At 40.4% G+C, this 26,008-nt stretch overlaps 4 protein-coding genes across 13 annotated transcripts in view; 3 read left to right on the plus strand and 1 right to left on the minus strand.

Annotated features, from left to right (window-relative positions):
* Positions 1-456: 456 nt before the first annotated feature.
* On the minus strand, positions 457-2,701 carry hddc3 (HD domain containing 3). 2 transcript variants are annotated; one of them, XM_020589910.1, is made up of 5 exons: positions 2,615-2,701; positions 2,078-2,210; positions 1,635-1,690; positions 1,301-1,544; positions 457-963 (listed from the first exon to the last, which is right to left on the minus strand). In XM_020589910.1, exons 2-5 carry the CDS (start codon positions 2,187-2,189, stop codon positions 839-841), a joined length of 537 nt encoding a protein of 178 aa, XP_020445566.1. In that variant the 5' UTR covers positions 2,190-2,210; positions 2,615-2,701; the 3' UTR covers positions 457-838. The 2 variants fall into 2 exon arrangements, with proteins under 2 accessions (XP_020445566.1, XP_020445567.1); XM_020589911.1 differs by lacking the exon at positions 2,615-2,701 and having other exon boundaries at positions 1,301-1,541.
* Positions 2,273-12,270, plus strand: vps33b (VPS33B late endosome and lysosome associated). 3 transcript variants are annotated; one of them, XM_020589906.1, is made up of 24 exons: positions 2,273-2,356; positions 2,688-2,789; positions 3,391-3,471; positions 3,593-3,654; positions 3,740-3,789; positions 4,150-4,217; positions 4,313-4,358; positions 4,440-4,534; positions 5,807-5,911; positions 6,030-6,120; positions 6,206-6,310; positions 7,083-7,156; positions 7,248-7,334; positions 7,430-7,520; positions 8,604-8,678; positions 8,819-8,883; positions 8,987-9,041; positions 9,129-9,175; positions 9,782-9,914; positions 10,011-10,084; positions 10,205-10,306; positions 10,404-10,479; positions 11,109-11,228; positions 12,008-12,270. In XM_020589906.1, the coding sequence occupies exons 2-24, from the start codon at positions 2,694-2,696 to the stop codon at positions 12,085-12,087; spliced, it is 1,878 nt and encodes a 625-aa protein (XP_020445562.1). In that variant the 5' UTR covers positions 2,273-2,356; positions 2,688-2,693; the 3' UTR covers positions 12,088-12,270. The 3 variants fall into 3 exon arrangements, with proteins under 3 accessions (XP_020445562.1, XP_020445565.1, XP_020445564.1); XM_020589909.1 differs by having other exon boundaries at positions 6,206-6,283; XM_020589908.1 differs by lacking the exon at positions 2,273-2,356 and adding an exon at positions 2,363-2,491.
* A 1,465-nt stretch (positions 12,271-13,735) lies between these two features.
* prc1b (protein regulator of cytokinesis 1b) lies at positions 13,736-23,997 on the plus strand. Of its 7 annotated transcripts, none has more exons than XM_020590015.1 (15): positions 13,736-13,897; positions 15,314-15,446; positions 16,635-16,757; positions 16,939-17,172; positions 17,959-18,129; positions 18,962-19,111; positions 19,213-19,360; positions 19,453-19,589; positions 19,990-20,085; positions 20,202-20,348; positions 20,431-20,553; positions 21,000-21,113; positions 21,740-21,919; positions 22,048-22,082; positions 22,995-23,997. In XM_020590015.1, exons 1-15 carry the CDS (start codon positions 13,887-13,889, stop codon positions 23,041-23,043), a joined length of 1,851 nt encoding a protein of 616 aa, XP_020445671.1. In that variant the 5' UTR covers positions 13,736-13,886; the 3' UTR covers positions 23,044-23,997. The 7 variants fall into 7 exon arrangements, with proteins under 7 accessions (XP_020445671.1, XP_020445672.1, XP_020445673.1 ...); XM_020590016.1 differs by having other exon boundaries at positions 13,743-13,897; positions 20,431-20,544; XM_020590012.1 differs by lacking the exon at positions 13,736-13,897 and adding an exon at positions 13,907-13,985.
* A 1,162-nt stretch (positions 23,998-25,159) lies between these two features.
* The window catches only part of ptpmt1 (protein tyrosine phosphatase mitochondrial 1), a 3,816-nt gene continuing 2,967 nt past the window's right edge, over positions 25,160-26,008 (plus strand). Inside the window, exon 1 of the mRNA XM_020589954.1 lies at positions 25,160-25,544. Within this exon, the coding sequence (XP_020445610.1) occupies positions 25,398-25,544 (147 nt within the window). The 5' untranslated portion in view covers positions 25,160-25,397. The remainder of the gene's footprint in view (positions 25,545-26,008) is intronic.

The following is a 26,008-nucleotide window of genomic DNA, read 5'->3' on the forward strand; positions in this document are numbered from 1 at the left end:
CTGTTGTTACATGTTTGAAAGAATAAATAAATCAAAAAATCAAATCAAACCCGTGTGCATTACCTTTGGAGTGAAGTGATATTAGGTCATTACGATGTGACTGACTGAAGGGGAGGGGTCTACAGCTTAAGGTACATGTAAATGTCATGCTCCCAGACACGGAGGCGATAGGTAGCTGTCAGTGCGCTGACAATGGTGTATTATAATGGTTGACGTTGGAAAGATATTCAGAGATTCTAAGCTTCTGAACGAACAACAAAATGTTGCTAAAATACAAAGAACATGTCTTTTTTGACAACAAGCTACAAGCTCATTTTTATCAAAACGAGCTGTCCTCTGCTCCAGACAAATATCACTAGTCTCTGTGTGCAGCCAGCTGTGAGGCAGGGCCCGTCTCCAAAGTGCAACAAAAATATTGTTATGTCGGCTCTGTGAAGAAGGGCAGGAGTCCAGAGCCTGTTTTATTCTTGTTTATTAAATCCACACACAGGTGCAACCCCACCGCAACTGTGCATACTGAACACACACACACACACACACAGGTTTTCTCTATCAATGACCGGATCAACACCTATGCCCTTGGTAACAGTTTATATTCTTAAACATCAAATTAAAGCATTAATGAAGACTGCAGGTAACAATGCTTGCAATAGATTTATTAATGATTATTACTTCTGCATTAATGTAACTCATTTCCATAGAATGACAAGTATTTTTTAAATTATGGATTAATCTGATTTTTTACTTAATTTGATTGTAATCATTAAAAAAAATAATAAAAAAGTTAACTTGATCTAAACAATCATACAACCCTCAAAATTATTCCATGTTGTCAGAACTAGACCCCTCTCTGTCTGAACAGCTCCCCCAGCTTCTCCTCTAGGACTGAGTTGGTTCCTCTCAGGCCTTTCACCACCTCACTGGCCCACACAAAATACTCCTGGACCCGCTCAGCCGTCCAACCTACCAACACACACAAACACAGTATAGTACAGTATATAGAAATTTGTGAAGCTTTACTTGTGTATTTATAGTTCAAAACCCAAAAATATTCAGTTCACAATCATATATGACAGAAAAGGAGCAAATCATCACATATGAGAAGCTTTATCCAGTAAATGTTTGGAAATTTTGCATTAAAAAATGATTATCAAAATAATTGCTGATTAATGTTCTGATAATTGTTGCAGCTCTGAAACATATAAAACTTAAAAGTCCTGTAAAAAAACAACAAAAAAGATCCCAGCCACCGCAAATAATTTGGTTCCAGTATAACAACAGAAGTGACAGAGGCGCTGACCGACAGGTGTGCAGCGGTTCAAGTCCCTCAGGTTGTACAGCTTATCAGCCAGTTTGACCAGTTTGGCTTGTCGGCTGCACTGAGCCGCATGTTCCACCTGCAGAAGCTTCCTCTGCTGTTTGGGCAGGCGCTTGTCATCTGTCACCTCCTGAACAATACGAGCCACAATAGGTCCAAACTTTGCTTCAAGCTCCGCAGGAGTGGTGTCTGTGTCCTCTACTGTGTCATGAAGCAGAGCAGCCTGCTAGGACGGACAGCACATACAAACACATCAGACAAGCCCAGCAACACAACAAATGCTGCATGTGACAGTAACTTACTGATTTCAACTTACTTGTAAAACCTCAATGTCTGTGATGCCTCCTTCATGGCTCAGGACCCTCGCTACTCCTTAAAAATACAAAAACATTGGGGATATTTCTGTCCCAGACACTGCAGCATCATTCTCAACATATTTACCACAAAACAGTGACATTTAACTGTTGCTATTCTGTGAAAGCTGATTGATTTGAAACCACCTTGAAACTTTTTTCATTATTATTGTTAGAAATCCGTTTGTGTGGTGTACATCAATGTAAACTGTGCCATTTTGCATAATGAGTACTTTTACCTTTGGTACTTTAAGCATATTTTCTGCTAATACTTTTGTACTTTTATTTAAGTAACACTTTGACTGCAAGACATTTAACTTGTAACTGAGTATTTTTACACTGTGGTATTGCTACTTTTACTTAAATAAACATCCTAAGTACTTCTTCCACCTCTGCTTATACATACCAATGGGGTGATTAATGTACGGCGTTCCTTCTGGATCTTTACGACGCTGGTTTCGATGTTTGTCTGCGGCGAAATTAACAGTCTCTAGCAACAGAGCTGCGTCTGAATTCATGGCCGAGAATTACATAACATTCTGTAGAAACAGTAAAAGAGGGCACAAAGGGTCAGCTTGCCCAAATAACACACTGCTGCGTCAGGTCAATAGTCCGTCCTTTGTTGTGTCCGGGGGGAAACAGTGGATGATGGGCTCGGATCCGCTTATTTAGCCACGGAAATAGAGTGGGTAGCCGCTAATATCATCTAAACGCCCCTTGGCTGATGTTTTGACAGAAATTCACACAATTGATAAGATTTTTTTGTGAAATTATTTCCACATCAGTTTTGACGCTGCCTTGAAAAGTCTTGAAAATCAGTGTAAGGAGAGGGGCATGGTTTAGCCTACAAGCTAAGCTAGTTAGCTCTTAGGTTAACCACAACACAGATTTGTGTCACTTCAGCACGTTTCTGTTGGTTGTAGCTTTTCTGTCATTAACTTACTGTTTGTGTAGTAATAACATTAGAGGAGTATTTCGTGTGCAGTGGGTGAATGACTGTTGTCCTCTCGGCGTAGCCCACCATGGCTCACAGTGCCCGGAGGGATTCCCCGGAGCTCCCTGACTTCTCGATGCTCAAGAGGCTGGTCAAAGATCAGCTCATCTACCTGCTGGAACAGGTGAGAACATACCACGATTAGCTGCCACCTGGGTCCTGCTGCAGGTTAGAGTAATATGACTGGCATGTTAAAAATACATGTTTTTTTTATAATAGGACATTAGCAGGCCATTAATTGACTACTCAGTGTTAGTTACGAACATAGAAAACTAAGGGATATCTTTACATTGAGTTACACTGTGGAGACTGTGTGCAGTTGCAAAGCAGGTGTTGCACTTGTGACCATAGCCCATCTGTAATGATGGCCAGAGGTGAAATATTTTGCTTTGTCTTTTTCACTAACTTAAACTACAAGTCTGGTTATACTGTATAGTTTTAGAAATGCAAAATATCCTTTTCATTATCAATTGATTCACAATTTGTGTAAATAATAATAGGGTGAAATATGCAAATGATAGTTTTTAACAGACTGAGACAAAGCATTCAGATTGCTTTGATTGACAATCCACATCCTCTAGCTATTGATAGCTACTGTATATGCTGAAGGAAACCATTGCATTCTCACATTTGAGATCTAGTGTCACTTTATTTGGAACACAAGACACAAGTTATTTGATTAGTAAAATATCAAACATGTCTGTTTTTTTCTCTTTGACACACAGCTGCCGGGGAAGAAGGACCTCTTCATTGAGGCAGACCTGATGAGCCCGCTGGATCGAATTGCTAATGTGTCAATACTAAAGGTGAAAATCCATCAGCTACAGATACTTTTCAGACTTTTGATATTGGAAACATTTAAGAAAAGCTGCAGTTCCAGTGGCTTTTTAAAGAATTTTCACTCCCTCTCTCTCCCTCTTTTTACAGCAACATGAAGTCGACAAACTCTACAAAGTGGAATACAAACCTGTTATGAGCACATCAGAACAGTGAGCCCTGCATCCCTCACACTGCTAACATTTTACACACACACCTGATGTGACAGCATGACAGTGTGGCTTTACTCTCTTTTAGGCTCTGTTTTCTGATCCGGCCAAGAATACAGACTGTGAAGTGGATATGTGGTGAGTAGAGTTGGATGTTGGCTCAGTGGTAGTTTAATAATACAGTTAATGATAAATCTTGTGATAAAACTGAATGACACTAAAACAATAAACAAGACAGAGAGACAGAGATTGAAGGAAAACAACACAACTTATTAAACTTAAAATCTGATCATTTCAGAGCCACCACTATATGAGTAAAAGGTCATATCGTTGATTAGAAACCACTGGTGCGGTTAAATATACTGTACTCACATATAAACACTTCTGCCCGGCCCTGCATACATATAATGACTTAGTTACGACATCACTCCTGTTTTCCTTGACTCCTGGACAGTGAGCCTGCAATATAATTTAATATTCTCAACCTTCCTGTTCCAGATGTGGTCAATGCAGATAAGACAGCAGGAAAATGTAGAAGATACAAGCTCATCTTTACCCCTCAGAAGGTATGTCCCACTCTGCTGCTGTGTTCAGATGCTGATTAAATTAGTTTTGGATCAAGTTCTGGATATTTCCCTGCTGACCCTCCTGTGTTGTCCAGTTCTACGCGTGTGAGGCGGTGCTGGAGGAGGAGGGCATCTTTGGTGGTAAGCATCCTTCTTCACTTCGTCACTTTTTGTTTTAGAAGCAGTGACCAGTGTCTTTGCCTCGTCTTTGCCCTCTCACAGATGTGTCCACTGATGAATGGACTTTCAACCTCCTTCCACTGGATGAAGACATCCTCAGTCTGGAGCTGCCAGAATTCTTCCAAGACTACTTCCTGGTAAATACAGGGTCTGGAATATATTTAAAATGATTAGTGGATGAATCATTCAGTAAATGAACACATACATTTGATAAGAGGCCTAATGCTTACTGTATCACAGTGAACCCAGAACTGATCATGGCGAAAACGTTCTTCAGGCTCTATCAGGCAGAGCATAGAGTAAAGCTGTGTTCAAAGCTTTTACTTAATCTTGTTTAGAAAGACTGAATGAACATAAATATGCAATCAAAATTGAAAATCTAGATTATTCTTTGGCATGTTACTGAACATCGTGCATGCAACAATCCATCAGAGCAGAGTCACTGGCTAAAATAACCCTGCTGTAAAGGAAATCAATTGGATTTTTAAATTGATGCTCAGTTCAGAATCAGCTTTATTGGCCAAGTGTCTTGGACACACAAGGGATTTGACTCAGGTACAGCGGCTTTCAGTGTGGATCTACAATGCTCTTCCACAAGGCAACAAGTAAACAAGATACAGTAAGACTGAGAGAACAAGAATAGGAAAACAATAATAAAGTACTGAGAAATATATCTATATAAACAGTGTGATATACAGTATACCGTATATATCACGCAGTTTAGATGCAGTTTTCCATATAGATATATACTAAGATATTGCACTGAGGGTTGTGGTCCTGTTATTCAGTCATGGGTTCAGTGTTCATCAGAGTGACGGCCTGGGAGAAGAAACCATCCTGGTGTCTGGTTGTCTTGGCACACAGTGACCTGTAGCGCTGTCCAGAGGGGAGGAGCTCAAACAGTTTGTGTCCAGGGTGTGAGGGGTCTGCAGAGATCTTCTCCGCCCTCCTTTTGACTCGTGAGGTGTACAGGTCCTCCATGGAGGGCAGGCTGACCAGTGGTTCTTTCTGCAGTCCTGACTGTCTGCTGGAGTCTTTATTATTTGGCCCCAAAGAGGGGGGGGGGGGGGTCCGGAGGGGGGTTTCAGGCCATGCTGTCATAAATCTTCAGAGCCCCACAATAAGCAACACCATTCTCCAGACCTAACCTACCCATAACACAAAGCATCGATGAACCCTGTCCTCACCTAAGAGAAGAGCAGATATGTGGTTTGACAGCAGCAGCCGGCCTAGCTGACTTGTAGTGGCAGTCGCCTCTGAGAGCCGGGTCAACTCACTGGGAATTTCACATGTATATATTACAGTTCCACATTCAATATTTAACTAAGTCATTCTACTTGGCTACACTGGAACTGTTTATTTCTTTATTTGTAGTTTAACCAGGAACAATCATAAGGTGTGTTTCTCAGGCAGGGGACCAGCGCTGGGTGAGGACCGCAGGCACTGCTCTACACCTCCTTCATTCCTTGTATGGCCCGTTTTCAAAGGTCTACGGGATTGGACGATGTTCCAAGGTGCAGTATGATCAGAGAGACTGTTATGTCGCCTAAGATAATGTTTATGGTGTTTTTTTGAGATGGGCATGATTAAGGATTGAATTTCCATTGGGTCTGTCTTTCTCTGTGGTACCAGATGGTGTACGAGTTGTGGAGGGAGCAGGTAGAAGAGGGAGAACAAAAAGCTCATCAGGCTGAAATAGGGAAAGTTTTTCTTATTGACAGAGGTAAGAAGCAGTGTGTCCTTCTCTCAGTGGACGAAACACTGCTTTTTGTATTTTGTCCATCCTAACAGTGTCAGTGTCTTTGCAGATGTGGACTTTGTCACTCCTCTGTGCTCACAAGTTGTCTATGAAGGACTCGTGGATGATATATTTAGAATCAAATGTGGTGGGTATCAAAGCAGCAGCTGGAGAGGTGACTATGTTCATTTAAATTAAGTCTCAGTCCACACTAACTGGCTAAATCTGACAGCTCTGTTTATAAGGAGCAATGATTTTAGGGTTAGGGTCAGGCAGTGGGACAGTATACTTCTTCACGACTACTTGTTGGATGGTCACACCTTTCTGACATCAGGTTGGAGCTCTATTTCCGACCTTTTCTGTAACGTTCTCAAACTGAAAAGTTGACATTCATGTCCACTAAGCTGCCAAGGTCTGAACTTCTGTCTCGGACTCCTTTTCAGTCATTCGCAACTTTTTTTTTGGTGCTTTTCATGAGACCTGCTAAGTGATGTCACTGTTTTGGTATATACTGCAAGTTTTCTTCTCAACTAAAGAAAATCAGATGGGCTCATGGGAAAAAATTCTTTGCTGTTGAACTGTAAGGCCTCAGGTGCTGGAGAGCAGGTGGGATAAAGTACAAATACTTGTTTGTTTTATGGATTTCTCAGATGCTTTTGTGTGCATTTTTCCATGTCACACTATTAGAAAAGTATGAAAATACCTGATCAGTATTTCTGAACATTCCCTGTTCATAAACAAACGGGTTGTGAGATGTTCGGGTCATACAGGGAGATGAATAAACATCATGTCTCAGATAAGATGACAACCAGGATTCCAGTGTGTGTGTTTGCTGTACTCCGTGTCAAAACTCGCAGCTCGTTTGTTTTCCTGTTGTATAGTGACACTCTGGGTCCAGGTGCTTTCTGTATGTGTGTTGATGTGTCGTGTCATCATTTGTTTTGCAGGATGTGTAGAGTTTGGACCTGATGTTACCTCCTCTGACAAAAGTGTAAAAGTCATGCTGAACTCTCAGGATAAGGTAGGGCTGACACTGGAGGTGATCCATCTGCTGTAGAGATTTACTTCCCGTTATTTTAAGTTGAATGTCTTTCTGATCTCACATTTCACAGGTCTTCAATGAAATCAGAAACGAGCATTTCTCCAACGTCTTTGGCTTTCTCAGTCAGAAAGCCAGGAACCTCCAAACTGCATATGATGTGAGTAAATGCATATTACCCTCATCAGTCATTACAACTAAGGTGAGGGAAGTAACTGACACTTGTCTTTTGTTCTCCTTTCTTTAATCCAACAGAAGCGTCGGGGGATGGACATAAAGCAGATTAAGGCATTTGTGTCAGAGGAACTAAAAGGGTTAAAACAGGAACATCGGCAACTCAGCCTACGTGAGTGTTGCAGCAGTACAATGTATACTGTATGCATGGATGGATTATGGGACAGTAGATAAATCCATCCATCCATTCTCTATATCGCTTATCCTAACGAGGGTCACGGGGGGGCTGGAGCCATCCAGGCTGACAGTGGGCGAGAGGCGGGGTCCACCCTAGACAGGTCGCCAGTCTATCACAGGGCTAACACTTAGAAACAGATAACCACACTCACTTCTACAGGCAGTTTAGAGTCACCAGTCAACCGAAGCTGCATGTCATTGGACTGTGGGAGGAAGCTGGAGTACCCGGAGAGAACCGACACAGGCACAGGGAGAACATGCAGACTCCACACAGAGAGGCCTCAGGTTGGCCTGGGCTCGAACCTGGAACCTTTTTAGTAGGTAGATCCCGGTTTCCCTAATTAGATGCACATTTCCCTCACTTGCATCTTTTTCTTACATCTTAGTCCCACCTGCATAAGATGTGAGGTGAAAAAAATTCAAGAAGAAAGGAATCGAGGAAACATGTTTTAGAGACATGACATGTCTTTTCCTTTGTTCGTCATCTGAAGCATCCGATCACCAACTGATTTCTGATAAAGGGGTGCGTCAGTCCATAAAAGAATATATTTTCACTCATCGCTACTCCAGCAGCATCTTCACTCTTTGATCCTTATTAAACCAGAACAACTTCTGGTACAAGCTGGAATCGAGGAGTGAGCAATTATGGAAACTGGGATTTACCCACTGGGTCACTGGGCACAGATGTTTAGGCCCCCACCTCTGGTACGTTTCTAGGAGCAAGACTCAGATTGAGCAGCCATGTGATTTGTAGTCAGTCTGTGTCTTCTTGTGGTTTTGTGACATTTTGCATCTATTCTTTCCTCATGTTGTGGCATTTTGTAATCTTTTTTGTAGAAATTTCACTGACTTTCCAACAAAAAAGGTTAACAGTCCCTTCATGGTTCTCTGGTCTAGGGGGCCTCTGACCCCCTGGGTCTGTGCCCTGTAGGCCCATTCAGAATCCATACAAGACTGTCTGTAAGATTGATTTTTATGTTTTCAAGGCTGTGTTACTGAAGAGCACATTCTCTTTCAGACATCGGTGCCAGTGAATCGATAATGAAGAAGAAAACAAAGCAGGATTTCCAGGAGCTGTTGAAGACAGAGCACTGTAAGTTTACTCAGGTTGTTACGTTCAGGTTTTAGTTAAATGTGTTTCTTGATGATAGTTGCTTCAGCTTTTTGGGACAAGATTTGTTCAGGCATCTTTTTGTTTGTTATTGATGCTGATTTTGATTTCTTGTGTTCCAGCTTTACTTGAAGGATTTGAAATTCGTGAATGTATTTCTTTCATAGAGGAGCACATGAACAGACAGGTGCGTGTGCTTAAACGCAGTCGTTCTGTTATACAGTGGCTATGTGCTTTTGTTAAAGAGAAGTTTAGTTTTTAATACATTTGCATATATTTTTATTTTTTAGGTCTCCATGATAGAAAGCCTTAGGCTGCTTTGTCTTCTGTCCATCACAGAAAATGGTGAGTTGTCTTGTGACATGAATTCAAAGACACAATCTGCTGTGTGTTCTGCTGCTGTAATGAGGGTGTGATGGTGTTTTCTCACAGGACTCCTGCCAAAAGATTACCGGTCATTAAAGGCACAGTATCTACAGGTGAGCCTTAACATGGCTGAGTGTAACCACTGTTTACTGAAGCACATTGTATTCAACAAAGAAATAAAAATTGGAGGATGTTATCTTGTAGTTATGATTTACTATTTAGTAATTACGAGGATCTCATGATTATGAGAAAAGATCTCATATTTACAAGATCTTTTTCTTGTAATCATGAGATAATGCAGGGGTTGGACTGCTGCAGAACAAAGTCATTCGGTGAGAGTTGTCAGTACATCCAATAGTGCATAGCAAAACTGAACTATTAATAGCTAATTCAGTATATTGGTGTTTCAGTACTGTTGTATTTTTGGGCTTATTTAATGGTACAGATACTATTTTCTTGCCCTGCTCCTCAGTAAGTAAGCCAAATAAGACAAAGTATTGTAAATACTCACTAGAGAAGAAGAAGAAGCTTTATTTTATTGTCATTGTAACACTGTGACACGTACAATGAAATTTTGTTTGGAGCTGAGGGCCCCGAACAAAATGTGAATTAATTTCATGGTGAATGACAATTTGTCTTTTACATGTCTACTTAAGAACAAATGTGTTCATACAACTGGTTCTTGCATGAGGCTCATTGTCTCTACTTGACCTGTTCAGAGCTATGGAGTGGACCACCTGTTCACATTTGTCAGCCTGAGGCAGTTGGGGCTCCTGGTGGAGCAGCAGCCGGGGGATACGCTGACTGTCATGGAGAGTAAAGTGGGCAAACTGGTCAATGACAAAACAGCAGGTTACAGTTATCTCCTCATCACCAAGAAATGGCTGAATGATTAATTTCAAAACACATTAAACTGTTCCAATCCTGCTTTATTGTTTCTTATTTTAGGAAAGCTGACTGATGCCTTCTCTTCTCTGGCAAAAAAAAGCAACTTCAGAGCCTTGAGCAGAAAACTCAGCCTGGTAAATTATCATCATCTTTACTGTTTTGTTCCAGAAGACTCAGTAATCATGTTACAGTATGACACACATAACGGTAGTTTGCCTTCAGCTCTGCTGACTAGCTGACTATTACATTTTGAGGTGCCAAAGTCAGATGAAGAATACGACCTGCGCGTCCCACGAGACATGGCGTACATCTTCAGCGGTGCCTACATCCCTCTGAGCTGCAAACTCATTGAGCAGGTAAGTAAACCCACAGGGTTCTTTTGTTTTTTCTTGTATTTGATTAGTGCCATAATAAAAAGCCTTTCTATTGCTGTTCTTGCTGTGTGTTTTGCAGGTGTTGGAGCGTGACAGTTGGACAGGACTTGAAGAAGTCACCAGGCTGCTAAATGGGCATGAATTTGCTGCTGCAGGTTAGATCACAAGGAGTTATTAATACGATGATAAATATGAAAGGGATTGTTTCAGGCTGCTCAGTGTTTACATGCACTCAGCAGCAATCTGATTTCTGAAACACCGTGCAAACAACAAACCCGGCTTCTTCTTGTACAAATCAGCTCTAATTTTGGTGCCTGATTTAGATTTAGCTTTGAGGTACAAATGAAGACAGGAAGTTGGGTGAAAAGAAAGATAATCCCATTCATCCTCATATTCAAAATAATTATAGTCCAACACAATTTTGAAATCAAGTTAAAACCTCCTCTAGAAGTTTTACATTGGTTGGTTCCACTACTTTCTGTCAAATTCAGACACATTAGGCTCAGACTCTGAGCGCAGAGCCTGTCCACTCACTCTGTCCCGTCAAATGTTCTGACAAAGACAAAATCAGGTAAGCAGAGTTGGCATCACTACAGTAAAGTTAGATTGATGTAAGCTGTGGTCCCTAAATAGGGATGGTGTAAGAGAGGTGTTTTGACAACAGAGCAACTGCGGGTATATAAGGATTGACAGTAACCAGTGGGCATCTTGTGGTCATGCAAACAGCAAGTACATCTAAATGTTTAAATAAAATGAGAAAAGAGGTTTTTCTGCTTCTCACCAGGCAGCAGCGGAGCTGACTTAAGTGAGAAGAACGATGCTCAGCGCATCATCCTTGTCATGTTTCTGGGTGGCTGCACCTTCTCTGAGATTTCAGCACTGCGTTTCCTCGGCAGAGAGAGAGGTAAAGACCCAGAGGCTGATGGAAACATTTGACTTTACCAGAAAATGCTTTGGGTTTTTCAAGTGTGTGCCAGTCTTCTAGGTTGTGTTCTAATCTGAACTGTCCCTAATAATTCATTATCTTATGCATTTTGAATTTTTCAAATAGTAATATTATTAGTAGTGTAGAGGTTATTGGTTCAGATTGTATGATATGTGTTGTACTCTTGCATTTCCACTTCATTGATAGTATAGTATTTCTTTATTTTGTGGTTCAGTAACTTATTGATTTCCTCAAAGAAATTTGATACAAATTATAGAGAAAATAGGATTTTTCTTGAAAGGAAAGCTCTATTCCAGCCTAAGTAAATATTCTCTTGCTCATTTATTATTGGAAACTTTGTTGTCCCCTATATGGTGAATTATATGTTGACAAATCTCAGTCGTGCACCTTCAGCCAACCTGCTACGCACTGAAATTAAGTTTTGGTTACACTAGCAGTTTATTGCAGTTCATCAGTTGAGTGTGTACCAAATGAATCCCAGAACTTTCATTATTATTTGTATGAAATTACACAGTTCTATTAAACTATTGGACAAATTTCTGACCCCAAATAAACCCTTACCAGACCTTTTTTGCTTTGAGTTTAAAACACTCAAGAAAGAAAGAAAATTATTATTATTATTATTATTGGAACATGCACATATTGTACATCAAAACTTGCCTTTTGTGTTTCACAAAAGTTTCCTTCATTAGGAAGGAGAAAATTATTTTATTGGCTTTACTGTTTTTCTGTTTCAGGTTACAGATTCATTGTGGTAACAACTGCGATTACAAACAGTTCACGACTCCTTGAGGCTTTACTGGACAACCATGTATGATTGTGAGGACACACAGCCTGTCAGCACATAACAAAGGATGGAAACCTGACACATTCCATAGACTCCTCATGCTTTCCCTCCATTGCTGGCATTGTTACTGATGGAAAATAGTCACTTCTGGTGAGGTTTCTGATGACAAAAGAACTGTAAAGATGTATAAAGTAAATACATGTTTCTACTATATTTGTTGTGTTTTCTTCTTGTACATATTTAGAATACATCTTCTTCTCTGCTTTGAATTCCTCAGTTTAAAAAATTGTTCTTCTTTGGCTGAGGTTTATTGGCGGTGTGCAAAGTACGAATTGGTACATTACCACCATCAACTGGTATGGAGTGGGGGTCAAGAATATCAATATCATATTCTCTCAATTAACGTACTGTAGTTGTTATAAGGTACTAGAACAAAAACTGGTAACATATATTTCCTGAAGATTTTCTCAAGATACCTATTAGATCATAAGGCATGTTTATCCCCCTAAGGGTTTGAATTAGGTCCCTCCTTTGTATTTCGTAGTTCTGACAATGTAACATGAGGTATTCTGATATCTCTTCTTATGCTGCCCTATTTTGAATAGTGTGCTGTTAAGACCACTACATCCAAATCTTAATATTGATACTACCATCTCATCTCTTCTACTTCTCCCTGTACCTCCCATGTCTCCTACTTTACTTTGAATCCTATAAAACCACTGTCCTTTCCTCTGTTCCTACCACTTCTCCTTCAGCCTCTGTTTGATAACACGCGTGTCATACTAAAGTTGACTTCTGTATTAATAGCGTTAGTTTTTATGGCCTCATTTGCAGCCTTGGCCGCTGTTTAATTTCCCTTTAACCTGATATGTGCTGGTATCCATAAAAACGCAAATGTTAGCCCAATCATTTGAATTCTGTGGAGAGTTTGTAATATTTAAATTAAGATGTCGGGTCGTCGTCGTAGGGCAGTCGTTTCCTGACTAGCAAGTTGGTGTTTCGACTCCCGGTCTCCCCGCACGCTTAGTGTCCCTGAGCAAGACACTAAACCCCGAATTGACTAGCGCCGTTGTGTGGCAGCCTGTCGTCATCGGTGTGTGAATGTTATGTGTGTGAATGGGTGGAGGGTGTATCATCTCCTGTAAAGCGCTTTGGCCAGTGCAACACACTGTGGAAAAATGAGCTATATGAATACAGTTTTACCATTTACTGTCTGAATGACTAATGTAGACTACTCAGTGATGAACTTTAATCTGAACAAACAATTGTTCTCGGTGGTCATGTATCCTCTATCTATTGTAGTGCTAAGAGTATCGCAATCATTTCTCCGGTGTATACTGAAAATCCTTTATTACTGCTTTTCCCTACTTTGAGATGAAATTCTAGAACAAAAAAAGTTCCACTCCTATTTTATCATCTGAATGTTTCGATGCATCTGTGAAGATGCGAATAGAACCGCAACAACTATCAATATAGACCTGTATACTATATATGTAAAATTGACTACAGCGTCATTTAGTTAAACTAGAATGCTGCTGCTTCTTCACCACACCCTCGATGGAACTAGTATGTTTTCATTCATCGGTTTTTCAGGGACGGGCGGTTCCTAGTCAGGGTTAACTGTAGAAGATCAGGCGGTCGTAGTTTGCAACAACAAGCGCTCCCACAGAAGGAGCCAATCAGAGGGCAGCGTGCTGCTGAACGCGTATTTTGAACTGTGTACAAACGGATTGGAGAGACAACAGACAGAGGGACGAGGCCCTGTAACTTGTCTAGGTGACAAGTTTTAAACTTTTCACCGAAAATCGCAACACAAGCTGGAATTGAAGATGAGGAAAAGGTAAGGTAAAACTTTTGCCGATAGTTATGATAGACTCAGGGTTTGAAAATCAACGTTGGATCATGACGGCAGCTAAAGGAGATGACAAGTAAGCTAACCTTAGCTAGTTATTAGCCAAATCAACCTTAACGTCTTTTAGCAGTGAGTTATGTGTTGCCTTTGGTTTAAATGATACCAGTGGTTGTCTACAATATAACCGATATCTACTCTGCCTCCTTTAACTGTGCTCAAAGTTGTTCTTGTGAAATGGGTATTTTTAAATATACAAATGAGTTTATTATCAGCGTGGTTTGTTGCCCAACTCGTTGTCTGTAGTTATAGTACCTCTAATTAAAGATAGACTTGGTAAGGTTGGGACAATTAAATGCCTGTTTTCTTGGCAAGCAATTCAAGGTTCTGGAAAGGATCCTATTAGACCGCTTGAAAAACTATACTTTTTTTTTTTTTTTTTAAGAGATAATATATTTGGATTTTTGTTTAATCTAGGTACTGATACGTGTATCTATACCTTGAAAGAGATTGTACAGAAATAGAGACGCCACAAATCAACCTTTTTTTTTTAAATTAGTTTTATTGATACTCCTAGGGGCTTTGACCGGGTCAGTCACTGTAAATTATTCACCAAACTGATACCAAGGGGAGTTCCTGACAGTATCGTCAGGATTTTAACATATTGGTATTCTAATTGGGTGGGGGTGTCTCCATTGCTCTTTAACCTTCACATGGATGATCTGTCACTGGCGTTGAGTGGCTGTATGGTTGGTAGTACACTTGTACTCTGTAGAATGAGAGATGATAGGGATCTCCCGTTGTCAGATTTTTTACTTATCCAGTGAAGTTTTAAGTATTTGTGCTAGGCCTAAATGTATCTGGGTCATTATATTACAAACCAGTTTTGTGCTGATGATGACGACATGGTCAGACAATGTTACATTTTGTATGCACAGGAGTATGTTGGCAAGAAGGTTTCACAAGTTTTCTGATGTAGTCACAGTAAGACTCTTTAATCTTATTGCTTATCTTTGTACACTGCGCCCCTGTGGATTAATTTCCAGAAGGGGACTAAATGGAAGATTCAGACTGCCTACAAAGCTTGCTGAGATAGCCAAGATTTTGTAATGCCAGCGGGTTGTTCTGCAGAGAATTTGTACTTTTGATGATGCTGCAGTTAGACGTGTGCTATAACTTTATTTTACGATTAAATGGCTCTGAAAATGAGATCATTAAGATTATTGGCATGAAGTGATATCAGGTACCAGTCCACCTTTTGGGAGTTCTGGTACTGCTGTTCATTGGTTCTGTAAGTTGTCTATATTTTGTTCTTGTTTTTTGTTTTATTGTCTTCTTTTTTTATGGACTCTTAGCCTTTTAATAAAGGGTGGATTGATATGTATCTAACCGATTGTCTCCCACTAGCGAGGTGCTCGCAGCAGAGGCTGTGTCGTGCCTGAATAAAGCTCTGTGCCACCTGAAAGACATCTGGGAGGAGATCGGTATCCCGGAGGACCAGAGACTGCAGAGGACCAATGTTGTTAAGAACCACATCAAGGTGAGATACAGTATGGTAAAAAGCTGAGAGTAAAGGGCAACTTAAATTACAAGACTGAGTCTGCTTTTGTAACATTATCCACTTGTTGTGGGAGGGTGTAAGACATAATAGTTAAAGCTTTAACACTTTTTAAAACCATTTTTCAAGTTTCTAGCTAACATGCTGTTTTTGAACCACAAAATGTTTTTCTCCAATCACACAACAAAGTAGGTCCAGATTTAAAAGCTCTGTGTTTACAGACATTTGTGAAACATTTAATTTGTGAAAACGATTTTACTGATTTTTTTTTTTTTTTTTTGTCATTTAGTCCACACTATACTGGTAGAAAAGAGATCTGACAGATCTGGACAAACCACATTTTCATTGTCTTGAAACCTGTGAACTTGTTTGTGTGTGTCTGAGAAAATGTGAGGTGGGTGGGGTCTTGTACAACAACACAGCAGTCGTTATTTGTGAAACTAAAGCCCCAGTGCTGGTCAGTGGTCAGCAATGCAGAGCTTTAGTTTATGATAGCAGCTAGTTTGTTGTTTTTTACTAAATCCAGACTCACATTGTGTGTTTATTATTTTTTTTTTATAGGCTAATATTGATTTTACTCTGAAAAATTTCACTGCATAGTCACATATGCTCCAATTCATATTTCCAGAAGAGGGTCTGACTTCTGTCCATGTACACTGATGTTCTCCAAGCATGTGCATTTTGATGTTCTTTCCACACATGCGTGTTAAAAGAAAACAGTTCATGCACTTTCAAATAATTGTATGCTTTATCATCAGTATGACTGAAAAACAGCGTTTAAACTCCCTTACATGGTTTTAAAATGTCTTAAACTTAACCGGCGGGACCCTCTCTGATGATGTCTTTCAATATGATTATTTTTAAATTAAATGTATAACTAAGCATTTTTGATTGTGAGTTACTGTGTAATCCTCTCCTTGAGTGTTTGCCAGCAGGGGCAGTGTGTATTAATAAACACTGTCTTCTGTTAGACATCTGTATTAGTACCAAGGACCAGTTTAACTATCATAGGTAAACTCTGTGCTTGGGTTTTAGGCATATTGTGGGATTGCATAGAAATGAAAGTAGCTATCACATTTGCCAAAATCCACAATCAGAATGATCATTTAGTGGTTACTGGTACGTGTTTCAGTATTTCATAGACTGCATGTCACTGTACTTATTCACCAGGGCTTACTCGACATGATGATCAAAGAAGAGGAATCTCTGAAGTCGAGGCTCATCAGCAGCATTCAAATGTGCAGGGCGGAAATGGAGAAGCTCTGCCTGGCACTTCAGCTCCCTGTGTTTGAGGTTACAACACTTTTGCTGTTAATAATTGTGCAATGATGAACACAAGTCAATAAAAATAGCTTTCACTTATTAACACAGTTGATGATGAGCAGCTTTACACGGTTTACTGACAGTGCAGTTGTAAAGGAAACTGCTCGAGACACCTTGTAAGCTTAATCTGTTATGTCCTCCATACGTTCAGGAGGAGGATGGTATCAGCATGCTGCAGCAGGAGAAGAACATCCGCACACGTGTGGAGGCTCTGGTCAAGGAGAAGGCCCAGCGAATGCAGCAGCTGAAGGTTCTGCTGGAGCAGGACCAGGACCTATGTGACATCCTGTGCTCCCTGCCATACGGCATCACTCCAGACTCTGTCCCATCACTGCAACAACTGGAGAACTTCCGCCAGCACATTGCCAACCAGGAGGTGGAGAAGGTAGGAGCTCTCGTTGTTACAGCTGCATCTGACTGCATTAATGGAAGCGCTGTGTTACAGGTTATGCTGCAGGAGGTGGTGGCAGATGTTAATGTTAATGCAACACAACAGTCTTCTCTGTGGCTCACACTGTTACTCAGATAAAGCCTCATTCAGTCAGTTTTCATGTTTAGACTCGCAGACGAGTTGTGTGCTTTTCTATGCTGACACAGTAAGAAGAGGCGGGTTCTCTCAGGGCAAGTGGTATTTTAATTAAGTCTCATCATGTGGCTTTAAGATCCTAGTTTTTGTCTTGGTTTAATATGATTTCACATGAAACATGACACTGGAGAAGTCCTCTTAAAGCAAAACTGTTTGTCATGTGTACCATGCCCTGCTAAAGGATGACTTTTTGTAAAAATAATAAACAACATTTTAACTGGTAGGAGTTGATAACACTTAGGCTGCTGTATTGGTATTACCCTAAAAAAGTTTTTTTGAAGCCTGACACTGAAGCAGTGAGTTGCCTTACAACAAACGCCTGCAGGTCTTTGAGTAAACAGTTGAGCTGGACTGCTCCAAAATAGGGTGAAAATCTGATATATACTCGTGAATTTTGTTCTTTTTTTTTGTTTTGTTTTTTTGTTTTTTTGTTTTTGACATTTCACAACAAAGCTGAGGTGGGTTTTAATATAAAAATACACCTCTAGCATGTAACAGCCTGTGGCAGGTCACTACAAAGAGCCACAACGTAACACAAACTTTAGTCATGTTTAACTAAATGCTGTACTGCCTTCCTGTTGTCAGGCCAAGCGGTACGCTGAGTTCACAGACCTGAAAAAACAAATCATCTTGTACATGGGAGAGCTGGACCACATCCCCGAGACCAGCTTTGAGAAGGACGTCGTCTGTGAGGAGGAGGATTCCTTTTGTCTTTCTAGAGACAATATTACTTCCCTCAAGCTGCTTCTGTGTCAGGTATGATGGTTTCTACAGGTTGTCTGTCCATTTGTGTGGCCTATTGTGAACGCAGTATCTCAGAAACGCCTTCAGGGAATTTATTCACATGTGGCACAAACGTTCACATGGACTCGAGGATGAACTGATTAGATTTTGATGGTTAAAGGTCACAGTGAACTCACGTCTGTCCCAGTCCTGTGAGTTTGGCTGGTTGGCAGAGGCATGCAGCTGCAAGGTGGTAGTTCTAGTTATAACGTTAGACCATGTGTCTGCAAGTCTCAAGGGCAAAAGCACTGATTTTATTGTATAAAATGCTATTTGTGTTTTTTTTTTTTCTTTCTTTGCCAAAACAGGATTAAACTGTAATTTATTTATTTTTAATTGATTAATCCAGCCAACCATTGTCATGATAAAAGATATTAGGAATTACTGTTCTGTACTGAAAAGGTTGTGATAGAGAAGTATAACGTTAAATAATTTTAGGCCTTAGCTCCACAGCTGGTTTCCAGTGAGCTCTGTGTTACAGTAGTTGAATAGAACACCTTAAATGGTAGTACAACAAAATTTACTTTGCATGTCTGATACTTGCAAGAAAAAAAAAAGTATCTTTGTGGAGCAGGTATTAAATTGCAGTCTATTCTGTTCCTCTGAATTCCATTAAAATGTCTTGCAAAAAAAGAAAAGTAGTTTTGAGAGTTTTGATGCATTGTAATCAGGCCTTGAGAGCTATATATATATAATAGTTCAGATGTATAATAAGTTAAGCTATCATTTAAAGCAGTGGACATAGTCAGTCTCCAAGCTGCTGGGCTGTTAACTGGTGCTGCTTTCCATCATGTCGATCCTGCAGCTGGAAGAACGAAAGACAGAGATGGAGGTGATGTGTGAGAGTCACCGAGAGAAGATCCAGCAGCTGTGGGAAAGACTGCAGGTTCCTCAGGAGGAGAGGCAGGCCTTCAATGAGCACATGGTTGCATCCAGGAAGAGGAATCTGGAAGCGGTGAGAAGACTCAAGTGTTCAGACTAAAAATGGGCAACGTCTGACTGTCATGCTGTGGTCAGTGTTTTCCTCTTCACTTGACACTTTATTTTCCGCTCTAGTTACAAGTAGAAGTTCAGCGTCTGGAGGAGCTCAAACTGCTGAACATCCACAATGTTATAGACGCCATCCGCTCTGAGATTGCTGTGTTTTGGGAGAAGTGCTTCTTTAGCATGGAGCAGCGTCAGACCTTTGCACCGTATTTTAGCGGTGGGTTCACTTGTTATTTCACTTGCTTCAGACTGAATGAATTTGTAAAATTAGATTAAGAAAATGACTCGAGCTGTAATTGAATGTTTTAGAGGATTTTACTGAAGAGCTGTTAAGTCTGCATGATGCTGAGATCCAGCGCCTGAAGCAGCATTATGAAGATCACAAAGAGCTTTTTGATGGGGTTCACCGATGGGAGGAAAGCTGGAGATTCTTCCAGGAACTGGAGGTGAGGCCCCCGGAACAGGAAAAGCAAACTAAAGCTCAGTCCATCTGAGGCTGTGGTCATGGGACCAAACCAGAGACGGTCAGATTTTTACAGATGACGGCCAGCAGGTCTATTTAAAATTCTTCCCCACATGTGCATATGTGATTGACTTTTACAAGCCACATGTGGTCCAACCAAGAAAGTGTGTTAATGTGTTCAAATTCAATCTGTTTGGATAAAATGTTTTACTATACAACGAAGCATCTGATTTCCCGTATCTTTGTCATTCCAATGTGCACACCTATAAAAACACCTGTCTATATTATTGTACCCTTGAATTTGTTTGTGGTTGCAGTATTGCATGTTGGAAGGAGTTGTCAATTTAAGCTCATAATTTGTCTTTCATCTTTGTCATTTTCAGAAAAAAGCCATGGATCCGACAAGATTCACTAACAGAGGAGGGAATCTCCTCAAAGAGGAAAGACAGAGGTCTGAGCTGCACAAAAGCCTGCCCAAAGTAAGACGACAAGGCCAACTGTCACTGTTATTATTAGTACATATAAAGTGAAATTATCTTATCACTTTTAAGCATTTGACAGTAACTTGGTGTGTGTGTGTGTTTTTCTTTTTCAGCTTGAAAAAGCTTTAAAAGCACAGATTGATGCATGGGAAAATGATCAGGGTCGGGAGTTTCTGGTAAATGGCCAAAAGTTTCTGCAGTATGTGGAAGAACAGTGGGAGCTGCATCGAATAGAGAAAGAAAAGGAGAAACTAGAAAGGGTAAACACATGGCCTCACTCTCGCTCAGCCGGCATGTTTGTTGAGAAAGGTGTTGACACTTGTCTTTACATCCTCAAAACAGCACCTGAAGAAGAGCAGACAGACCGAGGAGGACATGTTGTACGGTACAGCAGTACGAACCCCAGCCAAACGCAGGTTCCCTGGCACTGCTACTCCAAGTAAATCTCGAAAGATGGTAAACTCGGTTTGTATTCATATTCTGTACACTCACCCACAGTCAACAAGCCTGCGCACACGTTCACGTCAATGTTCAGTGTGGCATCAGGCTCTAATGGTACTAGTGAGGATCCTCCTAAACCAAACTGCAAAATAAATGCAGAAAAAATCTTTTTCATCAACAACTGTGACACACAATATGCTTGGGCTTGTGGCTCCAAAGTGCAGCTCCACACAGAAGAAACTGTTACAAACCTGGTTGTCTCTTTTTACTAAACAAGAAAATCTACCATGTTACTTGCCTGAGGACACCGGTGTTATGACTCTAATCCAGAGGGTTGCAAAACAGTCACCTTTGTATTTTCTCTTTATTATTTTTTGCTTGTGCACAATAATGTTTGTGTGGTTCAGTAAATTCCTTCTGTTTGCTCATTGGCCTCTGTCACCACTAGTCCACTGCCTGTCTCTCACCAGTTCAATGCCACGGCCAGTATTTCCAGTGCCACCTCTAACAGCACCATGCGCTCGATCTATGGTGGAACCATCTGTCGCTCACCTGTGCCCCGCCCACCTCTGTCAGCAAACAAGGTTGGTTGACCTTTCAAGAAGGAAGCAGTACACACGTTTAACCTAAAGAGAAAGTAATGGACATGAAATTTGTTCAAAACATTTTGAGTGTAATCTTAATCTGACAGACATCATGTAAATGAAGCAGGAGCATATTGGGGCAGGCAGTTGACATTGAAGCTTATACTGTAATGTTTTCTTTTTCTGCTCTGTGGTAAAATATGAGCCATTTGCACAGCTGGGTTGCACCACAGCATGTGAACCAGGCAAAACATACACATAGGTGCTAAGATGTGTGTACACAACCATTTTCCTTCTTATTTGAGCAGAAATGTTTCTGTGTGTGTGTGTGTGTGTGTGTGTGTGTGTGCGCTGTATATGAACCAGTCAGTTCTTGTCCTGTACCAGGGTTTCTGTGGGTCCTTACAAAGTCTTCAGTTTAACCTGATGAAACCTGCACAGATCCTGTGTACTTGCTCAGATTTATCAGTTCATTGTGATGATTTGGGACACGAGGTGGGGTAGAGCTGATTCTGCTTGCCCACATTTATGTCTTCACTTAATTTAACTTTTAAAATTTGTTGTTAAAGAGGGTCATCAGTCCCTCCTGTCTGATGTGATTGTCTCTCCTGCTGTGTGTCCTTCAGGGTCCAGCAGCACGGACACCAGGTGGCTGTAAACACCCCCACCCACGACTACAAAGCTGTAACAAGGAGAACGAGGCCCAGTTGAAGGGGACCCCATTGAGCGGTGCGTTGCTGACCCCCACTAGTCAACAGCGTAACTTCAGCGTAGCCTCTGTTGCCAGCACATATTCAGAGTTTGTGGTAATGTACACTTTTGTCTCTACTTTCTTTGTTCGGCATCTTTTTACTCATCTTTGTGCATTAACTCATTGAAGTGCACTGTAGAAGTTTGATGTTCAGAATCCAAATGATGTAAATTTATATTTCAGAGGGAGTTGGTCAACCCTGATTCTGTTCAGTCAAGGTGTGTTTGGAGTTTTAAAAGCTTGTGTGGTGCTTACTCATTGCTTTCATCTTAATTGCATGCCTCTAATCCAAGGAAAGGTCTTTTTCGACAAGCAACTTAACACATCGTTTCAGCTTGAACAGGCTGCTGACACTTCCACACTGTCACAGCTCTGACAAAGCAGTTGCATCACTCTTACCCATCAGGATGCTGGATTAGATGATTTACTAGTTTGAGGTTTTTGCCATGGCAGTGGCGAGGTGGGGCGCCATGAAGAAATGTTACCAACGAAAACACCAGGGATGGGCGGTGATTTTTGAATATTCAAATAGTCATTTCATTTAAGAGAATCAAATACTTTTGATATGGTTTTGTCTCTAAAAACAAAAGGCACTGTTTTCCCTTGTTTTTACCAGCGCCTGGAAATAACACGATAATGAGGTCAGTAGACCATTTTACAACAGCGCCACATACAAGCAGCAGAGGCATTTTAGCTCAAAATGCCCATCCCTAGTAAACTCTGCACCAAAGTTTAATTAGAAATGTATTGTAGACTCAATAAACCTACTGTGAACATGTGATGAGTGACTGTTTTTGCCCCATCTACATTTATCTAAGAAGCAATTTCACACCTGATTTTCGAGGTCTGTCCATTCAACTCTTGGCAAAAGTAAAGTAAACTTGATTGTCCCCAATTGGAAATTTGTTTGGAACTGTAAAGTAGACCTTTACAGTTCAGGAATAAATGGCTCCACCAAAAACGAACAGCACTTCATAAGATTGCTTAATGCTGATGACTAATAATCCACACTAACAGACTTCACAGTGTGTCGTGTCCGAGTGATTAGAAAAGACATGCCTATTTACTTCTCTTCCTCGTATTAGACAGACCAGCCGTCAGTCTTAACGACTGCTCTTCTCTTTCCGCAGCGAGACCTGTCCAAGGCCTCTGACACCAAGATCCAGCACGGCATCCTGAACTCAACCACCACCAACCTCTGACCTCTACACTCTGGTGGCGGCTGCATCAGATATATCATAGTACTTCCAGTGTGGCTGGATCACTACCTTTCACTGCTCCCTGCTTTTATATGTCAATGAAGGTAATATATTGAGTGTTAAGTCGGTGATGAACAAGGGACAAAGAATCTGTTGTCAGCTGAGTCTTTGCCCCATCTGTCACTGTAAGAGGAAATGTATGCTTGTATCATAAGTTAAACTAACACTACTTTGGCTCACTGACTTTGCCAGTGGTAAATGTTGTTTGTATCTTCTACTGCACATTTTGTAAGAAACAAAATGAAAGTTTAGCTTTCTGAGGTTATGCAGTCTGGGGTTACAGGCTGAATGTATTGTAAATACTTTGCACTTTTTCTTTTTTCTTTTTTGAACAAATTTTAGAAAATATATTTTAGCTTATGGTATCATTTTTACACAGACTCACAGCTTTTTCCTAATCTTGTTTGTGTACATACTTCTCTCTGTTTGCTGGTGTCCTTACTGAAATGCTGCTGTGTGACAGGATGAAAGGGCTGTTAAATTATATATATTGGAGCTGTATAGATGTTTAAATCATTCAATACACTATCATGACTGATTTGGAAAGGCTTGTTAAAATATAGTAATGCAAAGCACAGAATGGCATACTGTGTTTACCATTCTCTCTTTCAAATGTATGAAGCTTGTACTGCAAAACAAAATATCCAAATTGTTCTCTTATATCAAGAAGCACAAATACTGTTAATTACCAAATACAGTTCAACCGTAAGACGTGCACATTCTGCAGCATCTCTGAAAGTCCCTACTCCAGCTTGTTCTTCAGCATTTTCACCAATCCAGCCAGATGTGTGTGAAGTCTGTCATGTGTGAAAGAATCTCATTCATCTGTTGACACAACAGTGTAGATTCCACAATAAAAGATGTGGTTTATGCATTCTCTCTGGTATTTTTGGAATGACAAATATCTGGTAAAATGAAATGAAACAATGTGTTGGAAACTGTACTTCCTGTCACAGCTTACCGACTTCATTTTAACCAGGTCTTACTGACTCAGCTGTTGCCAACAGAAATACAGTCTGTAATCCATGCCACTGCTCATGTTACTAAGTCTTTAAAGCAGGTGACTTTGGTGCTCTGATTCATTTACCAAGTGGAATGAAAGCCTTGAGAAATAGTTTTCAAGTATCTTTTGTCTTGGTACCTTGTACAGTGGCAGCCATGACTTCATTTTAGAAATAAGTACAGGTACTACAAGACACAATTACAAGTATGTGTTTTCTTTGCAATATTTTAGTTCCATTTGTGGTGAGATATAAGACTTTATATTTACTTTTCATGGCAAAAATTTCTAAAAGCAATTTCAGCCATGTAAAACAATGTCCAGCATAGAGAAGTGTATATAAAAAAAGTTAAGTTGTTTTAATATTTTATATAGACATTGTAAACATGATTATTTTACAATGACTACTTTTTTTGAGGCCAATACAGTAACAGTGTGAGAGTTTTAATAAAACTAGCACAAAAATCTTGATATGGAAATCTTTGATTATTTCAAGTAAATTGACAAAGCTCCATTCTGATCCCTGTAAAAATAAACATTAGTGCTCTGTGGCACACTGAACGTATTAATAGAAACAGTTTAAATTAATTGGCAATTTCTCATTTATAAGCAGTTGACAAACATTTAACAAATGACTTGCAACAGCGTTGTATGCAGCCATATGGACGTTTTAAGATCTATTAATATACGGTATTTGTCAATATTAGCTTTCCCTATGAAAACATGTTTACACCTACAAAAAAAGTTATAAATAACAAACAGCCTGCGTATTACTACATTGTAGTGTGTTATAAACATTTTTAATGTTTATATACTGGCTATAAGTACTAAACAGTAAGTGTGTGTGTGCGTGCGTGTGCGTGGCTATATCTTCTCATGGATAGTCCCCAAATTTTTTGATAGCTTAAAAATATTACTTATTGGGAAAATGTGGACAAGTTTGCAAGAGTAATAAAGTAATAGTGTAAAATAACATATCTGCCAAATGCAATTTGTTGCTTGGTTCTGAAATTTCTTTCATTAAAATTAAAGCAGCACAAAAATTCTTTCACTGTTTGGCCTAGCGATTACCCCGCTCCAAAATGGCGACGACAGAGACGAGTCGCACGCGCCGGATCCTGCATATATTATCCATGTGAAAACATTATCTCCGTCCGTGGAGGAACACATGCTGACCGCCCTTCAAGTCAGAGACACTGCACAGAAATAGGACGACGATGAAAAGCTGGACGTTTATCGTAATGTAAACAAACAAACAAACAAACAGCTTAGCCATGTCCGGAGCGTTAGCGAGGCTGCTCTTCTACCCGACGTTAGCCTACAATGTTGTGATGGAGAAGGTGTCGTCGAGACGGTGGTTTGACCGGGTGGACCAGACGGTGATCCTGGGAGCCCTGCCGTTCAGGTCCATGACCAAGCAGGTCAGACTCATGAGCCTCCCAGACGGTCTACAAGTCCACAGCTAAACTCGCCAGCAGTAGTGGGAGAAGTACTCTGATATTTGACCTTAATAAAACCAATAACACAGTTTTAAGCTAACAGTTCAGATCCAGCGGGGTCTTGTTGCTCAGGTTCTCTCGGTGTCAGCAGCTACCTTAATAAAATCAATAACACAGTTTTAAGTTAACAGTTCAGATCCAGCGGGGTCTTTTTGCTCAGGTTCTCTCGGTGTCAGCAGCAGAAGGACGTGCAGCTCTTTACCGCCGGGGTCCGACTCACTGAATTACTGCTCTAATGACACAATACCGATGTGCACTTAACTTTGATTGCTGAGTTATTATTGTAATATTATTCATTCTAGCTATGATTATAACTACTCTGGTCATATTTGGCGCACCTTTATATAATTACCTTTGGGTTGTCAGTTTATTAGGAACACCTCACT

The sequence above is a fragment of the Monopterus albus genome, unplaced genomic scaffold (assembly GCF_001952655.1).
Source record: "Monopterus albus unplaced genomic scaffold, M_albus_1.0 scaffold10.1, whole genome shotgun sequence".
Lineage (NCBI taxonomy): Eukaryota > Metazoa > Chordata > Actinopteri > Synbranchiformes > Synbranchidae > Monopterus > Monopterus albus.